General features: G+C 38.6%; 1 protein-coding gene across 1 annotated transcript in view; it reads left to right on the forward strand.

The window, feature by feature from the left end:
• The window catches only part of bor (ATPase family AAA domain containing bor), a 44,827-nt gene extending 25,772 nt beyond the window's left edge, over positions 1-19,055 (forward strand). The window contains exons 7-11 of the mRNA XM_083114926.1: positions 1,047-1,149; positions 5,975-6,222; positions 10,418-10,585; positions 12,044-12,242; positions 18,542-19,055. Of these exons, the coding sequence (XP_082971052.1) occupies positions 1,047-1,149; positions 5,975-6,222; positions 10,418-10,585; positions 12,044-12,242; positions 18,542-18,664 (841 nt within the window). The 3' untranslated portion in view covers positions 18,665-19,055. The remainder of the gene's footprint in view (positions 1-1,046; positions 1,150-5,974; positions 6,223-10,417; positions 10,586-12,043; positions 12,243-18,541) is intronic.
• Positions 19,056-23,118: the final 4,063 nt, after the last annotated feature.

A 23,118-nucleotide genomic window follows, 5' to 3' on the forward strand; every position in this document is an offset into this window, starting at 1 on the left:
GATTAACAGGAAACACAGAGTTGAATGTCTGGGAAGCTTCGTTCATTACAGAAGAACACTGGGATAAATTAAATAATGAAAATGGTAACATAGATCCAGTATGGAGTTTTCTTTTTCACAAATGGAGTAAGCCACCATCTTTAAAATTTAATGTAACAGAAAACATCAAGAGACTTTGTGAAAACAATGAATTTCCTGATGATATTTGGGATTCATAATTTTAAATAAAAAATAATATGATCAAAAAAAATATCTGAAATAAAAATAAAACAGACTGATTCTTTTCACAGTTAAGTTGCTATATTACAACAATGTAACATTGACAACATCCATTATATAAAAGGTAAAAAGGTAAAGTGTTCCCCTGTGCATAGCACCACGCCATGAAGGCGTATAGGGGGTGTGGGGGTAACGCCCCACACTTTCTTGATCCGGTCGTGAGTGGGGGTGATGTGATCAGCATCACGCCCCTGACCACCTTTACCCCCCAGGGTTTCCCCCAGGTACCCATGTTATTCGACGCTGGGTGGGCGCCGGGGCCACTTTTACCGTTAGAAAAGTTCCCAGATTTGAACTGGCCCGGGGATCGGACCCGGGACCTTGAGCATGGTAGTCAGACGCGTTACCGACTGAGCCACCGCAGCCACTACATCCATTATATAATGGATTCTTTTTGTTTAAAAAATTGCTAACCATTGTTATAACTGTATCTTTAGTCAAAATGAAAATAAATGTCTGATGAAGGGAGCGTGTGTTCTCCTGAAACTACAGGAAAATAACGTATAAATAAAGGTTAAGAAAAATGAAAAAGGTCACGGAAAGAGGCAAGAATTTTGGATTTGCTATTTTGGTACACACCCTGTATATGTATTCTATACATACTTGGCATGTTCAGTAGAAAACTTTTTTTATGAGTAGTTTTCCATTCCTGTTTCCGGCACAAGATGCAAGACGATTTCTTGTCTCAAATGAATATTTCTTCGAAAAATCCATAGTTGAGTTTCATCATGTCCTAATCCCTTCTCTCTTTTTGGTTCTTTTTGCAGGGATATAGCAATAGCAACAAAAAATACTAGGCGTAATAGAGGAATGTACAGAAATATTCTTATGCATGGGCCACCAGGGACTGGGAAGACAATGTTTGCAAAGGTAAGCAATGCAGTGATCAGAAAGTTATATTTTAAAAATAGCTTCTCTTCAGTATATTTTTATAGTAGTATGTACAATGTATTACCATCTGACGCTAGCTTTCACTGTTTCTTAAGGTAAGATGCCTATCATAAATAGTCTATCAATTCAAATTTGATATCTGAGTATTGCAATTAGGATAATACCCAAATTAATGTTTACAAGTAAACATAATATAATTTTGTGGGACGTTTGTACGAGGCATATTTTTAAAGTAAGTTCCATTTTGATATTACATAAACAGAAGGACACATGTTGTAATAATTTTATTTTTACATGAAAGCCTGGGCCTACATCTACTTTTCAACATAATTGCCACCTACATTAAGGCACTTATCATATCGTACGACCAGTTTCTGAATGCCATCTTCATAGAAATCGGCCACCTTATGTGATAATCACTGCTGCACGGCTGTTTTCACGTCGTCATCTGCGTTAAAGAGCTGACCGGCAAGGTGCTTCTTTAAGTGCAGGAACAAGTGATAGTCACTTGGTGCTAGGTCAGGTCTATAGGGAGGATGATCAATTTGTTCTCAACCAAATGACGCGATGTGATCTTGGGTTCGATGTGCCGCGTGTGGACGAGCATTGTCGTGAAGCAATACGATACCTTTACTGATCATGCTGGGCCTTTTATTTTGGATTGCACGACGCAGTTTATTCAAGGTCTCACAATGTATTGCAGCCTTTACTGTGTCAACACGAGGCAAAAAATCCACAAACAACACCCCCACCTATCCCAAAACACCGTGGACATGATTTTTCGGGCTGAAATTGTTTGCTTAATTGTTTGCTTGAACTTCACTTTCTTGGGTGATGTTGAATGCCTCCATTCCATGGACTGTTGTTTTGATTCCGGTGTAATGTGAGACACCCAAGTCTCGCCACCAGTAACAATTTGGCTCAACAACTGATCGCCTTCGGCACTGTACCTCTCGAGGAAAGTCAAAGCACTGGCTAACCGTTTGGTTTTGTGTAACTCAGATAGCAATTTTGGTACCCACCATGAGCACAACTTCTGGTAATTTAAGCGTACTGTCACAATTTCATACAGAACACTGTGTGACACTTCCGGGAACTCCATAGATAAAATGAAATTGTAAAGCATCGGTTTTCGCGCAAGTTTTCATCAACTTGCTGCACCTGGTCATCGTTAATGATTGACGCTCGCCCACTTCGTCCCTCATCGTGCATGTTTGTACGGCCATCTTTAAATGCTCTCACCCATCTTCTTACCATGCTATCGCTCATAGCGTTCTCTCCAGACATTTCTGCAATCTGCCGGTGGATTTCGGCCGCTTTCACGTCTCTTGCCCTTAGAAAAGGAATGACAGCGCGTAGTTCACACTCCACAGGACTTTCAATCGTCAGGCATTGAAACCATACCTGAACAACTGTCTACTCGGGCGAACGGTTGCGTACTACCATCTGTGGCAAGCCCATAGGTGCATGTGCGAAATGGCGAGTGCAGTGCTACAACGGCCTAATTGCAAAGCTGAACTTACTTTCAAAACATGCCTCATATTTTCCTTAAAGTAAAGTAAAAAAAAAAAAGTGGCCACGGTGGCTCAGTCGGTAACGCGTCTGACTACCATGCTAAAGGTCCCGGGTTCGATCCCCGGCCGGTTCAAATCCGGGAACTTTTCTAACGTTGGAAGCGGCCCCGGCGCCCACCCAGCATCGAATAACATGGGTACCTGGGGAAACCTGGGGGGTAAAGGCGGTCAGGGGCGCATGTATATTATGTTGTGCGCAGAAAGGCTAATCATATTTTCCTTACAAATAATTATTTTATTGATAAACCAAGGTGAATTCAGTATTTTGAACTAAAAATATCAATTCCAGTTTTTTCCTCAGTGACTCCTGGTATATTAATTGTTGCGAACATGATGGATATTCAGATAATTATGAAAACAGATATTCAGATATCTGAATTGGCTAAGATACCCGTCATTAAGATAAAATAATTATTCGATGATTCAAATAGTGGAAATCTATATGCTCGTCCGTTTGGTTTGTTTGATTGGTTCGGTTTGCTTGTAAATTTATGTTGTGCGCAGAAAGGCTAATTGGGACTGATCCTAGTTTAAAGAAATCTGAACCACTGTATCTCCACTGAGTATCGAACCCATAACCCCTTGATTGCTTAGCAACAGAATACAATTACTCTTGTAATTTATGTAATGGGTTACTAATGCAAGTACTGAACAAGTAACAAGGTACTTGACATTGCATTACTTAGCGCTACCATATCACTGAAAGGGAAAGTTGGACATGCTGTCCCAATATGCAGGACTTTGTCAAAATGTCTGATACAAATCATTTGCAGTAAATAATACACACAGCAAGTAATGCAAAAGGGAGACATTTTCAGTTTTAAAAATAATGATTTTTTTTAGTGATTTCTTAAATACAAAATTTGCGAACTTATAATAACTGAAGGGCTCGGATGTAAAACATGGTGACATTTTGGTCATTTTTCAGTTACAAAGTAAAATGTGCCATCATTCAATTTTCGAGTGAAATTGCCATGATGCAATTTGAATTGGACTCAGTCAAGCCTTCTGAAATTGGTAAACACAACATGAAAACAATTTATCTACAGTATAGCTTCTAATAACGTTTTTTCTTAATGAACTCAAAAATGACCAAAATGTCACCATGTTTTACACCCGAGCTCTAAATAATACACTCCTTACTATACATAATGAAAATACTCTATTAACATTTGCATCATGGCCTGGAGTGGCAAACAAATATTCAAAAGTAACTTGAAATAACATGAAACATATTGTCCTTAACAAAATTTGAAATGGTTCCGGAAGTTTCATTTGGGCTGGTGTTTAGTTCATTTACAATGAAAATATTGAATATGAATGGAAAACCCCTTCAAAGATCCATGATTCCTTCCATCGATATACAGTGCAACCCCAATTTTACATATATTTTTTCTGCATTGTACATTCAATCTTTATGGTCCAAACATAGGAAAATGCTAAAGAATTTTCCTCAATTTTACATTTTTCCACATTTTAAGTTTTTTCAGTGAGGTTCCCTGAAAATCGAGGTTCCACTGTAAACCCCAAAGCAAGATATTCTGCTCAGGCATTGAAAAATGACCAACAGAATGTGACCTCAAAAGTTTATTGATATTAGCTTCAGTCTTTGTTCTATCAGAAACAAAATAAATTTCAGTATTGAGTTTGGGAATGCAGTCCGTAGACTTGTAACTTGCATGATGTGTTCTGTGATTTCTCTTTGTTCGAATGAAACATGTACATTAATTCAAATAATGTGATGCTCAAAATGTAGGACATTTATGATTTTTTTAAAATTTATCCCAGATGCCGATAAAAAGGATGCCGGGTAACCCTAGCATTACTCCCAAGCTCTGATGTGTTTGTACAAAGGGTGTTCAATAAGTTTTGCACAGATGGTTATAATATTTTTATTAGTTGCAATATGATGATGAAATTTTAGGTGAACATACTTTGATCCTTTGGCTAGAAGACCATGTCACTCAGTGTAGCCTCCATCTGCTGAGACGCATCTCATCCAACGTTCTTTCCATGCCTTGAATGCGCTTTGGTAAAATTCAGATGGCTGACTTTTACACCATTGTTTCACACAAGAAATGAGGTCCTTGTCACTGTCGAATGTTTTTTCCCCACAGGTGGGCCTTCAGACGACCAAACAGGAAGAAATCCGAAGGAACCAAGTTCAGACTATAGGGAGGTTGAGGGACGACTTCCCATCCCATTTTCATGATTTTTTGCTGTCATCATGGCTGTGTGAGGCTTGGCATTGTCATGGTGGAGTTTGATGACCTTACCTTGCAGCCCCGGTCTCTTGGTGTGGAGAGCACGTCGTAACTTGTCCAGTGACAAACAATAACGCTCCTTGTTAATTGTGGAGCCATGTTCCAAGAAGTCGATGAAAATGGGATGGGAAGTCATCCCTCAGCCTCCCTATAGCCCAGACTTGGCTCCTTCGGATTTCTGCCTGTTTGAAGGCCCATCTGCAGGGAAAAACATTTGACAGTGACAAGGACCTCATTTCTTGTGTGAAACAATGGTGTAAAAGTCAGCCACCTGAATTGTACCAAAGTGCATTCAAGGCATGGAAAGAACGTTGGACGAGATGCATCACAGCAGATGGAGGCTACATTGAGTGACATGGTCTTCCAGCCAAAGGACCAAAGTATGTTCACCTAAAATTTCATCATCATATTGCAACTAATAAAAATATTATAACCATCTGTGCAAAACTTATTGAACGCCCTTTGTAATTGTATTGAGAATCCATGTATATACAATATTATTTTTGGAGGCCTATAAAAAGACAGATCATGAATAATTGTCAAGAATTTGGTATGATGCTACATGGTGATATTTCATTAAACAAGATGAATTAATTTTACCCTGCCAACTTTCTTTTTTTATTTATTTATTTTGCTTTTGTTATTGTTCACAGTATTTACACACAAATTTATATTTAACTTCAAGTTACAAACCTCTAACCAGTCTGATATTCTAAGATTTATTATTTAACTCTTAAAATACTTCTGAAAGTGTGTGGAGTATATTAAACAAACTCTTATCTTAAACTACAGTAATACATTAAGGATTCAGTATTGAGTCACGTTGGTATTTGTTCCCATTGCAGTTATATAGCAGAGTAATCTTGATCACCTTCTGTTTGTTTGAAAATAAGAATTGAAACTTTAGATTGTGTGCTAGTAATTTTCTTCGTTATTCTTTTATATGCATGTTTTTCGTTTACAAAGAAATTAGCTAATCATTCAGGAATGGACTATGCCATAATGACGGGTGGTGACGTGTCCCCTATGGGGAGAGAAGGTGTGACAGCCATTCACAAGGTGTTCGATTGGGCATCTAGTTCTCGGAGAGGGTTGCTGCTGTTTGTGGACGAAGCAGATGCGTTCCTCAGGAAGAGAAGTTCGGAAACGATAAGTGAGGATCTTCGGGCAACTCTGAATGCATTCTTGTATAGGACAGGAGAACAGTCGAACAAGTAGGTAATTTCAATGCAATTTATCATGATGTTTTTCCAGATTTTTTTTTCCTTGACATATACTCTTATACCCTAATGTTTGTCTTGTAATATACATAGAGGCACATATTTTTGGTAAATAGAAAAGCAAAATTTCTGTACAAAAACAGTCAATTTCAGGTTAAAAAGTGGCAAATAAAATAAAATTTCGGTGTTATAGCAGTGAATAATCACATCAAAAGTGCTATATAAAATTACATTTTGGTTTCAAAATTGTGAATATAATCCTAAATTTGATTTAAAAAACTGCCCTTATTACACAAAATAAACTTATCCCTTCTAATAGCACATTTATGTAGTTACCAGAGTATTTATTAAGTCTATTCCTGTGTAAAGGGGTCCATTTTTGCTTCTCAAATATTTACAGCAGAATTAATCAATTTTCCGTGAATTGCATAACTCACAGGATACTTCAGACTTCAGAAAGTGTCACGTCGGTATATAAACTGTAAATTTCGAGTTTAAGAGTCTATTTCGCATTTTGTAGTTCATTTTGCATTATTTTCTGACAAACAGGGTAGAAAAATGCACATCACACCTTTCAGAAACATGAAAAATGAACATTACAGCATGTTATTTCATATTTCGTGTTTTCGTCAAAAACTAAATTTGCATGCCCCTAAGTATACAGCGTTGAAATGTCTTATGATTTTCAGTTCTATGTTGGTTTGTGTGTAATTATTAACTGAAATGAATTAAGGAAAAAAAATGCTGCTTTTGTTCATGTTTTTTTAAAATTTCCTTTGCGTGGAATAAACTGACTGTTGCCATAGAATCTTGTCGGTGAAGGTTTTGGATTCAGGTCCCAACCTGAACATTCCTTTGTGAATTTCCCACCATCAGTTTCATCTAATCCTTCACCCTCATTGTCGCAATTAACCAAAAGTGGCAGAAAAGTGACTAAAAGAAATTACAATTAATAAATACAAAACTGCCTGTTCAATTTTTTCGAGGGTATACTGTATCTTTAATGAATCCAATAGTTTGCAGTGTTGCATTACATTTCTGAAACACAGGTTTACATTTAACAATAATTTTCCTTTTTCCATCCGGCGCCCACCCAGCGTCGAATAACATGGGTACCTGGGGGAAACCCTGGGGGGTAAAGGCGGTCAGGGGCGTGATGCTGATCACATCACCCCCACTCACGACCGGATCAAGAAAGTGTGGGGCGTTACCCCCACACCCCTATACGCCTTCATGGCGTGGTGCTAAGCACAGGGGAACACTTTACCTTTACTTTACTTTACCTTTACTTTTTACCATAGCTTTGCATGTACTGAATGTTTGGTTTTAAAATGTCTATATGATTTTGGACTTTTCCACAGAACATTTGCTTTTGAGGGGGTGGGTAATGTAAGTTTTCTCTTAAATCTTACTCCTAACAAATATTAAACTCAACCAATTTAAAAAGCCTGTAAAAATATTCCCAGAATATGTATTTTAATTCATCAGATATTTTAGGCTGGCATGTAGGATCTACAATATTGAAAGAAATGAAGTATGTGTTGTGGAATTTTGTTGACAAGATCTGTGCGAAATCACATTTTTGTAATTGGAATGTAAGTACCATTGGGCTATGTAAAGATAAACTGATTTGTTTTCAAACAAGCCAACATTCCTTACATTACTTTTCTACCTATTTTATTGAGCCATTTATTAATGTGCTGACATGGTGGTAGTGCACATAAATAGATTACTAAAGTTCATAGTTCGAGTTCCTACTTGGCATGGGAGTTCTGTGAGAATTTGTCTTCATCAATTTGATGTTGTCTTTGTTGTCGTGATTAGCCAGAAAGTGGCAGGAAAGCAACACTATATAACAGAAATACAAATTGAGGCATTTATCATAACAAGATAAGAATTTTCCTAACCCCTCCTCGTGGAACAAGCATACCTGCTCAACAAGGAACTTCTTCAGATTTGGAAACCGAGAATATTTCTTGGGAGTTGCATGAAATGCAAGTAAATCAGTGGAATTGTGAACCTCATATTACTGAAAACCTCAGCATGAGTATTCCTTCATCCATTCATGTAATCATTCATCATCCCAATCATAGCAATTAACCTAAAGGAAAGGCATGAATGTTGTCAAATGTAGAATCACAGTTTTGATTGTGTTTGCAGAAATTAAGTGAAACGTTTGGATTGCAAGTTTTTCACTAATCTGGAAATATTGCAATCAGACTCTGTGACCGAGTTTTAAACATAATCTGCTAGATAGCCTGAGGTCAGGTTTGAATCCTAGTGAAGAGTTTATTTGAAAGTACCTCAAAAAGTCCTGGAATTCTCATTTGCTAACTTGAGGGGCAAACCTGTGTTGCCTTCAAATTTGAATTCTTAAACTGAAAGAAAACATTGTGCAGCAACCAAGCAGCTTTATCATTGGGTAATGCATAGTCAGTCTCATTGCCACTGTTTTCTTTCTTTCAATAGCCAGGCCCCGTGGCAGAGTGGTTAGCACGTAGCGCTAAGATGCCAGGGGTCCCGGGTTCGAATCCCAGCCTGGGCATAGATGTTTGTGAGTGTCCGTCAATGTCATCACTCATCCCCATCTTCGCAAATTAGCCAAAAGTTGCACAAAAAGCAAAGTAAAATTAAGCACATAAATCAGTCAATCAATCAATCAATCTGGGTTTCAAGACCAGAGTCCATTTTTTCTTTTCAAGTATCTCCTGAATTGTCCTCATGATGCTGGGTAAACACCAAAATTTTGGGGGTTCCACAGGCAATCGAACCTTGGACTGTTCGCACCGAAGGAGAGAGCACTAACCATTTAGCTGCTTGAGAACCTTTGAAATACCACTATATGTAATGTAACAGTTGGGCTGAAAAGTTCATAGGCTGGCTCATAGATGGCGTTACTAGAATTAAATCCATGTGATTTTTACTTAGTACTAACCTTCAAAAGATACGTGTATAAATTTCACAGCTGCCGGATAATTAGTTCGTGAGATATAGCATTGTGAGTGAAGCAGCTTTTGTTATTGTGAAAAAATGGATAAAAAAGAATTTCGTGTGTTAATAAAGCATTGCTTTTTGGCGAAAAAAAATACTGTTGAAGCCAAGGCTTGGCTTGATAAACATTATTCGGACTCTGCACCAGGAAAATCAACCGTTGAGAAGTGGTTTGCTAAATTTAAACGAGGCGAAATGAGCATCGAAGACGATGCACGCAGTGGATGCCCCAAAGAGGCTGTTACCGACGAAAACATCAAAAAAGTCCACAAAATAATTTTAAATGATCGTAAAGTGAAGTTGATCGAGATAGCTGAGACTTTAAAAATATCACAGGAACGTGTTGGACATATTGTGCATGAATATTTGAACATGCGAAAGCTGTGTGCAAAATGGGTGCCGCGCGTGCTCACAATCGATCAAAAGCAACAACGTTTTGATGATTCGGAGCAATGTTTAGCGATATTCAACCGTAATAAACACGAATTTTTCCATCGATATATTACAATGGATGAAACATGGCTCCATAACTACACTCCAGAGTCCAATCGACAGTCAGCCGAGTGGACTGCACGTGATGAACCGAATCCAAAGCGTGGAAAGACGCAACAGTCGGCTGGCAAGATTATGGCATCAGTATTCTGGGATGCGCATGGTATTATATTCATCGATTACCTCAAAAAGGGCCAGACCATCAACAGCGATTATTACATAGCGTTGTTGGAGCATTTAAAGGATGAAATCACGAAAAAACGGCCCCATTTGAAGAAGAAAAAAGTGCTGTTTCATCAAGACAATGCACCGTGTCACAAATCAATGAAAACGATGGCAAAATTATATGAATTAGACTACGAATTGCTTCCCCATCCACCATATTCTCCAGATCTGGCCCCCAGTGACTTTTTCCTGTTTGCAGACCTTAAAAGAATGCTCGCTGGAAAGAAATTTAGCACTGATGAAGAGGTAATCGCCGAAACTGAGGCCTATTTTGAGGCTAAAGAGAAATCGTACTATAAAAATGGTATCGAAAAATTGTATGACCGCTATAATCGTTGTATCGCCCTCAAGGACAACTATATTGAATAATAAAATCGAATTTTGTCAAAAAAATATTTTTTACTATGTTAGCCTACGAACTTTTCAGCCCAACTGTTATACAAGTGTAGCAACAGTGTAGTAAATAGAACTTTTCCCATAGGTTCATGATGGTGCTGGCTTCAAATACACCAGAGCAATTTGATTGGGCAGTCAACGATCGTTTGGATGAGATGGTAGAGTTCTCGTTGCCTGGTTTGGAGGAACGAGAGCGATTAGTCAGGCTCTACTTTGATCAGTTTGTCCTACAGCCAGCTACGCAAGGAAAACGGTAAGGTTTATGAACTTCCTATCTGCACCTTCTGTGTAACCAAAAGTAGCATTTGGCAAGCATTTGTTTGCTGAACATAAATACATGAACTCGAAGGTTTTCATAATTGGGAAAAGAGACACGCAGTAGTAGATAAATACGGAGAAACTAGTACTCACTTTTACCCACGAACCTGTTTTTTCTTTTTCGTTTAATTTCAGTGGCCACTGCCACCATCCTCGTTGCAACTTGCTGTACTGTTGCTTGGCGTGCGTCTTTTGTTCGTAGTTCTCTGGCTGCCGCTAGGTGCGCTGTTGTTAAATGCCCGGATATAGCATACGACACAAACCCAGATGCACAGTTAACAACAGCGCACCTGGCGGCAGCAAGAGAACTACGAACAAAAGATGCACGCCAAGCAACAGTACAGCAAGTTCCAACGAGGATGGTGGCAGTGGCCACTGAAATTAATCGAAAAAGAAAAAAACAGCTTCGCAGATAAAAGTGAGTACTAGTTTCTTCGTATTTATGGAAGGTTTTGTTGGATTTTTTTTAAAAGGAAAACTTTTTGTTACAGTTCCACACATGTCATAGAAGACATGCAGTAATTATTCTTATGCAAGGGTGGGGGGGGATAAATCATGGCAACTATTTTTTTTTGCGAGAATGCAGGACCGGCATGAAAATTCGAAATATACAAATGGAAGAGGACACTTTATGGAATTGAACAATGTATAATGTTTACAGGGATTGGTAGGGAAGTTCCAACAATACGTTAAAAAATGTTTTGTTCTATTTGTGTATATTAGTCACAAGGCTACATTGTCAGTACAAAAGCAAAAGAGGCACAAACAAAGTGCTCTATGAACACTCAAAGTAGTCACCCAGAGAATCGTCAACATTCTGTAAACGATGTGGGAGACTTTTTCGTACCGAGAGGAAATTGCCATGAAACGTGAGATGTCCCAATTGCACCTGATGGAGCATATGGTATTTGATGGCTCTCGCATGTGGGCCGCTTTGTTTGCAGATCTACATACACATGTAGAACAAAGCATTTTATAATGTTTTTTGGCACTTCCCTACCAATCATTGGTAATCATGGTTCATACAGTGTTGAATTCCGTAAAGTGTTCTCTTTCATTTGTATATTTCGAATTTTTGAGCCGGTCCTGCATTCTCATGAAAAAATAAAATAGTTTGCCCTCGTAAAGAATCCTAGAATTTAAAGTTTTGATATATTTAATGATTACTCAGATCTTTGTTGTTCTATGGTGAGAGAAGTGAGAGATCCCAATTGGTTATAATTTGATGATTTGTGATTATTTAATTGATTACTTGTAGTATCAGTCTATGTATGTTTGTATTAATTTTATTTGTTATTTCTGCATAAGACAATGTGTGTGTGTTTATCTGCCATCTGTAATTGGAGCTTTTTTACTTTTCTTGAGGGCAATAATTAATTTAATAACCTTTCAGGAGATTGAAAGTGGCACAGTTTGACTATGGACGTTTGTGCTCGGACATAGCCAAGTTGACTGATGGGATGTCCGGCAGGGAAATTGCCAAGCTTGGTGTCGCATGGCAGGCGGCAGCTTACGCATCAGAAGATGGCGTTCTGACAGAGAAGATGATCATGGATAGAGTTCTGGACACGGCGGAACAACACAAACAGAAGGTAAGGTGTCTGAGTGACACACAAAGTGTAAAGCCTTCTCCATTAAGGAGAAGAGTGACATTTTCCCACGAGGTGTGCATTTATTTCAGTAATGTCTGAATGGGCATTGCTATACAAGAGAGTATGAATTTCTCCCCATGTTGCAAGTGGAAGCAGTTTCTGCAGTTGATATTAAGCTAGACATGATAATTTTTAGACTTAAGCGAGTTACTAATTTTTATCCCCGAAATTTACTTGTAGAGGTTCTAAAAGGTTTTCCAATAAGAACTGGCAACTATGCTTCAAATGTTATAACTGTCACTAGTTGTCATTTGTGTTTAGTATACTGTGATAATCAGGGAACGGAACTTTAGGTAAATAAATGTTTTTTCTGCGATAAGATAGACCCCCTCGTTTTTGCCAAAATACTGACCATAGCCTTATATGTCAACTCAGCAAATTTTATTTTACATAAAAACACATATTTTCCAGTTTTTCGTATGTAAATACATATTTTGCTAATTTTCACTTTAAATGCATAAAATCAGTCATTGACTTCAGCTACCTCGAAATCCTCGAAGGAAAAATGTTCATTCTCCGCACCTCTTTCATATATTATGCCCAGAACTTTAAAAAAATTGTATCAGTTGTAAATGATCTCCATAAAGAAGACGCATATAGAAGTCTAAAGACATTCTGCAAGAACTGTTGAAGGATCCCTCCTTAAAAGTTGAATTGGCACACATCTCAACAAACCTGCCCTTTCTCTGTAATTCCATACGAAAGCTTGAATCGTCCGCGAAGACTTTTGCAGCTTCCGTGGGTGAAGTCCGTATAGTAGAAACGAAACTGAAAGAACTCACTGGATCTAACGCACAAGTGCTAATGTCTAAATGTACCTACAGACATTTTTGGGGAAAAAACATGGTTTTCAAACTTTGTGCTAAATTGCACGTGTTTTGGAAGGTAAAGGAGAGGAAGAGGAAGGTTTGGAAAATTTCAGCGTTAGTGACATTTCGTGCTTCAAATATGCAAGAATTGGTTTTGTGACGTGGAGCGATCTTTCTCACAATATAAGATGCTTTTTGAAGATAATCGTCACAGATTTACAATGGAGAATTTGGAAAAGAAAAAACTATGGTGATTCACTGAAACTCTTCCAAAAAATAGCTCGCTAAGAGGTAAGCATTTAGAAACAGATTTCAGGTGTTTAAAATGTATATAATATTTTGTTTTTGTTACCAATGTTTTTTTTTTATTTTTGTCACATATTTTTCTGTTTTTATCACATATTTCCAACATTTTTGACACCTAAAAAATAAATATTTCTGAGTTTTTTAGCACATAAAGTTCCGTTCCCTAGTGATAATTCACCATGGCTAAATACACGCTTCAAGAACGTTTAGTTATTATCCAAAAAATTTACGAAAATAGTATTGAACTTGAAACGGATCATAATTTTGGGCAAAAAATTATCTTCTCAGATGAAGCTCATTTCTGGTTAAGTGGATATGTTAACAAACAAAATTGTCATTTTTGGTGTGAAGACAATCTACAAGAGATTCACGAGAAGCCCTTGCATCTGTGAAAGGTCACTGTATGGTGTGGTTTATGGCATGGTGGTATCATCGGAACATTTTTTTTTTTCCAAAACGAGGTAAGAGATGAAGTTACGGTTACTGGTGAGCAGTACCGATTGATGGTAACAGATGTTTTGTGGCCAAATTTAGATGAAATTGATTTGGAGAACATGTGGTTCCAACAAGACGGTGCCACATGTCACACTGGTAATGACACTATCAACGTATTTGCAAGAACAGTTTGGTGAAAGGGTAATATCAAGAAATGCAACTATTAATTGGCCTCCAAGAAGTTGTGATTTAACTCCTTTAGATTGCTTTCGTTGGGTTATTTGAAATTTATAGTCTATGCAAACAGACCAGAAACCGTTGATGCATTGAGATTGAACATCGAACACTGCATTCGTGACATTAGGCCCGAGCAATTGCACAAAGTCATCAAAAATTGGGTTCATCGAATTCACTCATGTGCACGAAGTCGAGGTGTTATTCAGAACATAATGTAATAAACTATGCTTCAAAATAATATAAAAAGTTTGGTTGTATCTGAAATAGTTCTTATTTTATTTCATTGTAAAATCATATTGTTCTTATTGGAAAATCCAATATTTATGTTCAGTGGCCTGTGCCACCATCCGCTTGGGAACTTGTTGCTTCACTGCTAGGTTAGCTTCCTGTTCCTGTTGTTTCCCTGCGTGCCGCTAGGAGAGCTAGTGTAGCCAGTTCGTCTGCTGCGTGCGATGGGTTTAAGTTGTTGCAATAGCGGAATAGTGGCAGAGGCCACCGAAATTAATACAGGGTGCATTACGGGAAATGGACAGTTTTGAAATGGGGATCTCAATGGGGTGGCATTGAACTCGCTCGGCCATGGCATTTTCGGCACGGCTCGGGTCGGGGTGACAGCAGTACACGCAATGTCAGCTGCACTCATCATAAGGCATATTGATGTTTGCGAAAATGGCGAGCATGTTCGTGGCGAAGGCAGAACGTTGTGGATAATCTTATTCGGGTAACTTCTGCACGATCACAAGTTTGTACGGATGGAATTCCAAACTTTTGTGTAAGGTTCACCTTACTGTGCTTTCACTAGCCTCAATTCGACAGAATGTCACTGAGCAGAAAGTTATTGTTCGTGTTTATTTAAACATAAACAAACATAACAAGCAGCCTTATTTTTCCCGACATGGCGGTCGCCGCAAGCTATTTTGGCTTCAGCTTACGTCACACATGTTCTCTCTTTCTCTTTCTTCTTGCTGCCACGCCGAGCCGATCAATGCCACCCTACTTTCATCTCTACCCCCTCTCCCTGCTACCCCCTCTCCCATTTGAAAACCATCCGTTTTCCGTGATGCACCCTTTAGAACTCTGTTTGTTGGGGGGAGGGTATTTTAGGAGTATTTTCCTAGCTCCCATAATGGAGTGGTTAGCACATTGCGCTATAATGCTAGGAGTCCCAGGTTCAAATCTGGGGCTGGGCATAGATGTTCGTGAATGTCCATTCATCAGTTTCATCATATAACTCATCCCCATCTTCGCAAATTAGCTAAAAGCAGCACAAAACAAAGTAAAATACAGCAAATCAATCAATCAATCGAGAAGGGGTTTTCATTAAATTGCACATTTCTTATGTTTGAGGAATGGTGTTTACTTTTTTAGTAAAATTGACATACAGTTAGTGCTGAGTCGATTGATTGATTTAGTTTATTTTACTTCACGTTTTGTGCCTCTTGGCTAATTCGCGAAGATGGGGATGAGTGATGAAATTGATGAATGGACATTCACAAACAACCAAGCCTGAGCGGGATTCGAACCCGAGACCCTTGGCATTGCAGCGCGATGTGCTAACCACTCGGCCACAGGTCTGGCTAGTGCTGAGTCAAAACCTATACTGTATCAATGTATTTCGTTTTTGATTAATACAAGAAATGTTAAATAAAATATTGTAATGTTCATTTTTCATGTTTCTGAAAGGTGTTGGTTGCGTTTTCCCACCCAGTTTTGTCACGAAATAATGCGAAATGAACTGCAAAATGCGAAATAGTCTCTCAAACATGAAATTTAAAGTTTATTTACCGACGTGACACTTTCTGATTTCAGAATTATCCTGTGAGTTATGCAATTCACTATTGTAAGGGATATGTTTATTTTGTGTAGTAAGTGCAGTTTTTAAATCAAATATGGGATTATATTTACATTTTTAAAACCAAAATGTCATTTTATATACCACTTTTTCACTGCTATAACAGCAAAATTTTATTTTATTTACCCCTTTTGAACCCAAAATTGACTGTTTTTGTACTGAAATTTTGCTTTTTTATTTACCAAAAATATGTGCCTCTGTGTATCAACTGTTATCACTTGTATCATATCAGATAGTATCGGTTCAAATTTAATCACAGTTACTTTTCTTTAATAAATACGGCGAAACTAGTACTCACTTTTTCCCTTGAAGCTGTTTTTTTTTCGTCTTTTTCAATTAATTTCAGTGGCCACTGCCACCATCCTCGTTGGAACTTGCTGTACTGTTGCTTGGCGTGCATCTTTTGTTTGTAGTTCTCTGGCTGCCGCTAGGTGCGATGTTGTTAGCTGTGCATCTGGGTTTGTGTCGTCTGCTATTTCTGGGCGACAACTGTTGTAGTAGGGGAATCCAAGTGTGGTGCGCTTGCCAGCTATCGATATTTAGCTCGTGCGGGAAGTGTATTATGGCATTCGTTTCCTTGATTTTGGTATGTACAAACACAAACTGTATTTCCTCTCCCCCCTTGATAACCCAGGTGTATACGACGCAGAGTGTGAATGCAAGGCTCATTACATCGGCAGGTCTATCAGATCTGTCAATGAAAGAATCCAACAGCACCTAGCAGATGGGAAAAAAAAGCCCAACCCACTACTGGTCTTGCTAAACATATCAAATACAATAGCCATAAAATTCAAAAGGTTCAAGTCAAACACACTGCCCACATGCTCGTAGACACCAAAATCAAGGTGGCCTCCCTGATGGCCCAGTGGTAGCATCCTCGCCTTGTAATCAAGGGGTCCCGGGTTCGATACTCGGTGGAGGCACAAGTGGTTCGGATCCCACTTTAAACTGTAGGTCCAGTCCCGATTAGCCTTACTGTGCATAAAGTGGACTTAAAACACCAAATCAAACAAACAAACAAACCAAAATCAAGGAAACGCATGCCGCTTCCGAGCACGAGCTAAACATCGATAGCGGGCAAGCGCACCACACTTGGATTCCCCTACTACAACAGTTATTTCCCGGAAATAGCAGACGACACAAACCCAGATGCACAGTTAACAACAGCGCACCTAGCGGCAGCCAGAGAACTACAAACAAAAGACGAACGCCAAGCAACAGTACAGCAAGTTCCAACGAGGATGGTGGCAGTGCCCACTGAAATAAATCGAAAAAGAAGAAAAAACAGCTTCGAGGATAAAAGTGCGTACTAGTTTCTCCGTATTTATATACTACCACGTGTCTGTTTTCCCAATTATAAATACTTTTCTTTAGTTGGGAATCTCACTGAGTCTGGAAAAATCACATGCAACACTTTTGCATAGTCTAAATGTCCTGGAAATTATGCAAAATTCATAATTTTTTTCACTATTTTGGCAAAACTGGATCTGTAGCCAAGTTCATTGAGTGGCCAACTTTCTGACCTTGGCATCAAAGTCCCTGGGTTCAAATCCCAGTCTGTTCATTGATTCGGTTTATTTTACTTCTCTTTTTGCCACTTTTGGCTAATCGCAAAGATGAGGATGAGGAATGATATGAAATTGATGAAGGGACCAGGGTGGTATTCGAACCCTTGATCCCTGGATTTGTAATGCGCTGTGCTAACCTCTCCGTCACGTCATGAAGGCCGGCTGTGGGTGTACTTTGTGATTAGTTTCACCAAATTACCACTCATCATTGCGATGAGTTAAAAAGAGGCAGAAAAGCAACTTAAAAACAAAAATACAAAATAGTATGTTGTTGTAGGGATGGGATGTTGTAGCAATATCAGTTCAGACCTATACCACATTTACTCATGTATAATGTGCACTTTTTTCCAAAATTTTCGTCCCCAAAAACTGTGGTGCATATTATGCACGGAATAATTTGGACAACCAACATGAAACTGTGCACGGTCATTCCATGATTTTTGTGACACTTGCATTGATTTTGATTATCCGTGTTTGCAGAACCCTATCATGTTATATATCGTTGTGAAGCTTAAATCCTGCAGGTTCTGAATATGGCAACAGTATTCCATTCATGATAGTGACACTAATCTGAAATGCGGTTGAAATATGCTCATCACAAAATGAAGGAATGCGGTTGGGTAGAAATAAGCTCGATCACAAAATGAAGGAACGTTCTGATTTTTTTGGTACTTTGGATGAAAGTAAAGGAAAAAGAAAATAATAATTAAAATGTATTACTTGCCAATTAATATTATATATATGGAGTGTGTAAATGCCTTAATGGAAGAAATCTTGAGCTGCTAACTTCTAGTTTGAGGGTCCTGAATGTACCTCGTATAAATGTTACATTAGCGTAAATGCAGTAATGATTTGCCTTGTAATCAAGTAGTCGTAAGTTAAGTACATATTTTTTTTTCTGTAAAAACTTTGCAAGTTTTGCTCTTTGTGAATTATGTTGTGTGAATTTTCTTGAATAAAAAGTCCGTCCCAGCAGTAATTACCATTATTGTATTCAGATTAGAAACTGATATCTTACATTTCTGTCTCCAGGTGGAGTGGCAGAGTGATCAAGAGAGACGGGAAGTCAAATCCTTAACATACAGATCACAAAAGGATGCGGCAGCAACATATCTACCATTAACAGGAACTGGTAAACCAGCGCCTGCGACGTAGGACTCGTAGTTCCTTAGTGCCATAAGGTTTAGTGAAGTGGACCAGTTATAAAGAAGTATAGATCGCAGCTATTTGCCAAGGGGGAAAATAACTCTGGGTCCTGTGAAGTTAACCCATATTTTCGAAGGCTTCTATCTTCTGAAGAATGGATCCACGTAGAGGAAAAGTATGGATTGTCCACACTTCATTCAGGGATGAATTGTTGTGCTCCGAATAGTTATACGAGAATCACGTTGTTAACTTACAATCGGATGTTACTTATGATTGTAAGGGTGGAAGATCTGTAATTGTGCACATTGCATTTGTTGTAGAATTCCTCGCAAGCCAAAACTTGTGTGTTGTGTAAATGACCAGGGTGTACAGTACAAAAGCCTTTGGTAAAATGCCCGTAAGCTCATTGGTAATTTTTCTTTTAATGTGAATTTCCTCTCTGCACTCTTAGGGAGTTTTCAGATCGATGTGGCAAGAGGGTTTCAGACCGAAGTGACAAGTGACACCCCTTCAATCTGTAAATAAGCATTCATTTTGCATGCGCAAACATGAGAACATGTGCATGTTATTTCACTTCGGTACCCCCCCACATTTACTAAATGTGCCTTCATGGCACAGTGCTATATGCACGGGGAGCTTTTTTACAAAAAGTTGAATTCATATCTCTAATTTCATTTCCAAGTGACGAGTATTGCTTATGTCTTGCCACTTCAGCTGAAAGCTCCCTTACTGGTTCACTGTTCAGTTAGCATGTGAAATTCTGTGACTTTCACAGACTAATGACTTTCTACCCTTTTACACAAAGATAACAGCATGAGTGGTTTCTGTGATATCATGTTGATTCCATAATTAAATTACGTGTTTTTAATATTCTGGTAAATTAACATGGTATACAAGATGTCCGCGGTGGCTCAGTCGGTAACGTGTCTGACTACCATGCTAAAGGTCCCGGGTTCGATCCCCGGCCGGTTCAATTCCGGGAACTTTTCTAACGGTGGAAGCGGTCCAGGCGCCCACCCAGCATCGAATAACATGGGTACCTGGGGGAAACCCTGGGGGGTATAGGCGGTCAGGGGCGTGGTGCTGATCACATTACCCCCACCCACGACCGGATCAAGAAAGTGTGGGGCGTTACCCCCGCACCCCCTATACGCCTTCATGGCGTGGTGCTAAGCACAGGGGAACACTTTACCTTTTTTATACAAGGTGTCCCAAAATATCATAGACCCATACTCACTCTCCAGCATTCTAAAACCCGAAGATTTGTGGCTGCAACAACTCAAGCCTTCCAACTGTCCCTATCCTGGGCAAGATCAATGCAATCTTTTCCATCCTTACCGATTTCCTTTAGGTCCATCTCAACGTACCTCCATCTTCGTCTTGGTCTTCCTGCAGGTCTCTTACCATCAGGTTTCCAACAAGAATCTTGTAAACTCTTCTTGTCAATCCCCATTAGTGCCACATGGCCTGCTCATCTAAGTTTAAATAACATAGACACACTTTTAATAATACTAGGCATGTCCAGAAAGTAGTGCCCCTCTGGTAATAATAAAGGAACGAAATAAGCTACTTGAACAAAACCTGAGCTATTTTTCTACATAGGCGCCCATAAATTAAACCACTTATTGTACCAGGGGAAAAGTTTTATCATACACTTCTGCCACCGGTCCATTGGTGGAAGGGAGCACAAGCAGCATCCAATGTGAGAGTTGTATGTTAGCTTTCCTGCAAGTTGCTTCTTGATAGTGTTCCTGTGGACAGTCAGGGTGAACCAAAATATTAAGAAACCTGCCAAGTGTGAAGTGAGAACTGTCATTTGTTTTTTTGCATGCTAGAGAAACTATCTGAAATTCATCATCAAATCACAGAGTTTTATGATGATGAATAGGGCTTGGAAGTTGATGACCTAAAAATAATTTTCGCTCTTAAAATCAAAGCTTGATTTATCATCAGTTGCAAGAGTAGTTCAGTAATTCGATAAAACCTGTTTGGTGGTTCCAACTCCTGAAGCAAAGGGGGGGAAAGCAATTAAATGTACACCGCAAGGTTTTTCTGTATAAGTCATTCACCTCCTTTCAGAGAGAGCCATGCACGATACAGTAGTCGGTCAGCATCTGAAAATACAGTTGTGTTTCACATACATCCGATTATAATTTCTTTTTTATATAAAGTGACTAATTTTACATTGAAACCACAGATGAAAGCTATAATAGTGGCCAGCAAGGGAACCTTAAGGTAGGTTTCACGCTACACATAAAGTATTTCAAGTTTGGTGGAAGAAAAATAAATTTACTCCAAACATTTCAGTTAAAAATAATAATGTGCTTTTGCATTGACCATATTTTCGACTAATGGCAAACTTGCTAAAAAGATTGATTGAATTGGTGTTTTTTAAGTCGTTTATGCACAGTAAGGCTAATCAGGACTGGACCCACAGTTTAAAGTGGAATCCGAACCGCTACCACTGTGCCATCGGGGAGGCACCTGCTAAAAAAGACTGTCAGGAAATTTAATATGTAAGTTAAGCCAGCAAATAAATTTAAACAGTGGAATAGAAAAATAAACCTAAAAAATGAAGATAAATGCAACAAAAGCGTTAAAATATAAAGACAATGTTTTCTTGTTCTAAGTGAAGGGAAAGTGGCTGGTATCAGGTTTAGCGTTGTTTTAAAGGCTCAGAAAAAAAGATGATTTTTCATCACTTCCTAGCTCTAGTGATGGAGTAATGGACAAATGAACAGTAAGACCATGCATTTGTCGATAGATTGATGGCAGAAGTGTATGATGAAGTATGCAAAAACTTTGTCTCTCAATATGATAAGTGCCTGTGTGGGTGTGTACTTTTCAGAGTTAAAAAGGTTTGGTTGAATTAAGTACTTTCATTCTTTTTTATTACCAAACTGGTATTTTCTGGACATGTTTTGTACCAGGTGGCCAGAATTAAAGGTACCCAACTCGGAGCCCTCTGTAGCCTGTTTGAGGCATCGTAGCACTCTGACATTTGGTGAATCCACTATGCAGACCATGGGGAAGAGGATGGCGATAAAAAAGAATAGTTCAATTTTCCACCACCAGGTTGAAATGTGGTCCTGTACTTCCATGATGGGTTGTAATAATGACGTAAACTGCTCCAATTGGTTATTGATTTACCTTTACCTTGCATTCTTGCAATAAACGAGAGATTATTTTCTTGCAACTTCCAGCCACTAACAAATGTCTTTCTAATTAATAACTCAGCTAAATCACTTAACGTGATTATTTGTACAAACCATTATGGAAGTACAGCACACATTTCAACCTGGTTACGGAAAATTGAACTATTTTTTTTTATCGCCATCCTCTTCCCTATGGTGTGCATAATGGATTCATCAAATTTCAGAGTTCTAAGGTGCCTCAAACAGGCTACAGAGGGCTCAGAGTTGGGTAACTTTAATTCTGGCCACCCTGTATATGTTCATCAAGATACATCGAAGTTTTATAATCCAAATTATTAAAGACTTGCAAATGTAAAATTTAATGTTGAGAAATTTTAGCCGATTCCTAGGAATTTTTTAGGATGCATTAACATTATATCTTTGTAGCTTGTTCTTGATAGCACTATTTCTAACCTGTGCGGTAGTGTCATGCACCAAGCCACTTTCACTCACTCATACTGGTTCGAATCTCCCACTCTGAATATCATTTAAATGTGACAATATTCATAAACTCAGATATGTAAAATATCCAAGTTGATAGTTTCATCCCACAATAATCTACAGCGTGTCCTGCTTATATGTATAATAAAAGAAAAATTCATAACTTCTAAACAAACTGTCAGAATGATGTGATTGTTGTTTCATTTTAAAGAGTGACTCAGAATTTTTTTTAGCAACACATTCAGTGGTAGTTGCTCATGCGCAGTATCCAGAATGTCTTGAAAACTGATATTATCAGTTTCTCAGTATCCATTCACGTGGTCGCCACAAGAAAAGGTGTTTTGTGTTTTAACGTTGTCTGAAGTGAAGTCTGTGACACTTGTGCAGAGACGATTTCGTGCACGTTATGGTTTGGGGGCTAAAGAAGTAGTTCCATCGTACATTTCAATAAGACATGGGAAAAACAGTTACGCGAAACCGGTTCATTTCTCAAATCTCGTTCGAGACTTCCTGGACGAGCATTTCAATGGAAAATGGATAGGAAGAGGTTCGAATTTTATTGAATGGCCCCCATGGTCGCCAGATCTCACTGTGCGTGATTTTTTATTGTGGGAGTGTGTTAAGGACAAAGATTACTGTACACCGGTTAGAGATTTGCAAGACTTGCGTGAAAGAATTGTGGGTGCAGTAAGCAACATTAGGTCGCACATGCTTCAAAACGTGTGGCTTGAGGCTGACAACCGGTTTGACATTTGCCGTGCCACTAACGGTTCACATGTGGAAGTGCGCTACTTTTCTTGATTTGTAAAAAAAAAATCTGAGTTGTTA

The sequence above is a fragment of the Lepisma saccharinum genome, chromosome 29 (assembly GCF_977018435.1).
Source record: "Lepisma saccharinum chromosome 29, izLepSacc3.1, whole genome shotgun sequence".
In the NCBI taxonomy this organism is placed as follows: Eukaryota; Metazoa; Arthropoda; class Insecta; order Zygentoma; family Lepismatidae; genus Lepisma; species Lepisma saccharinum.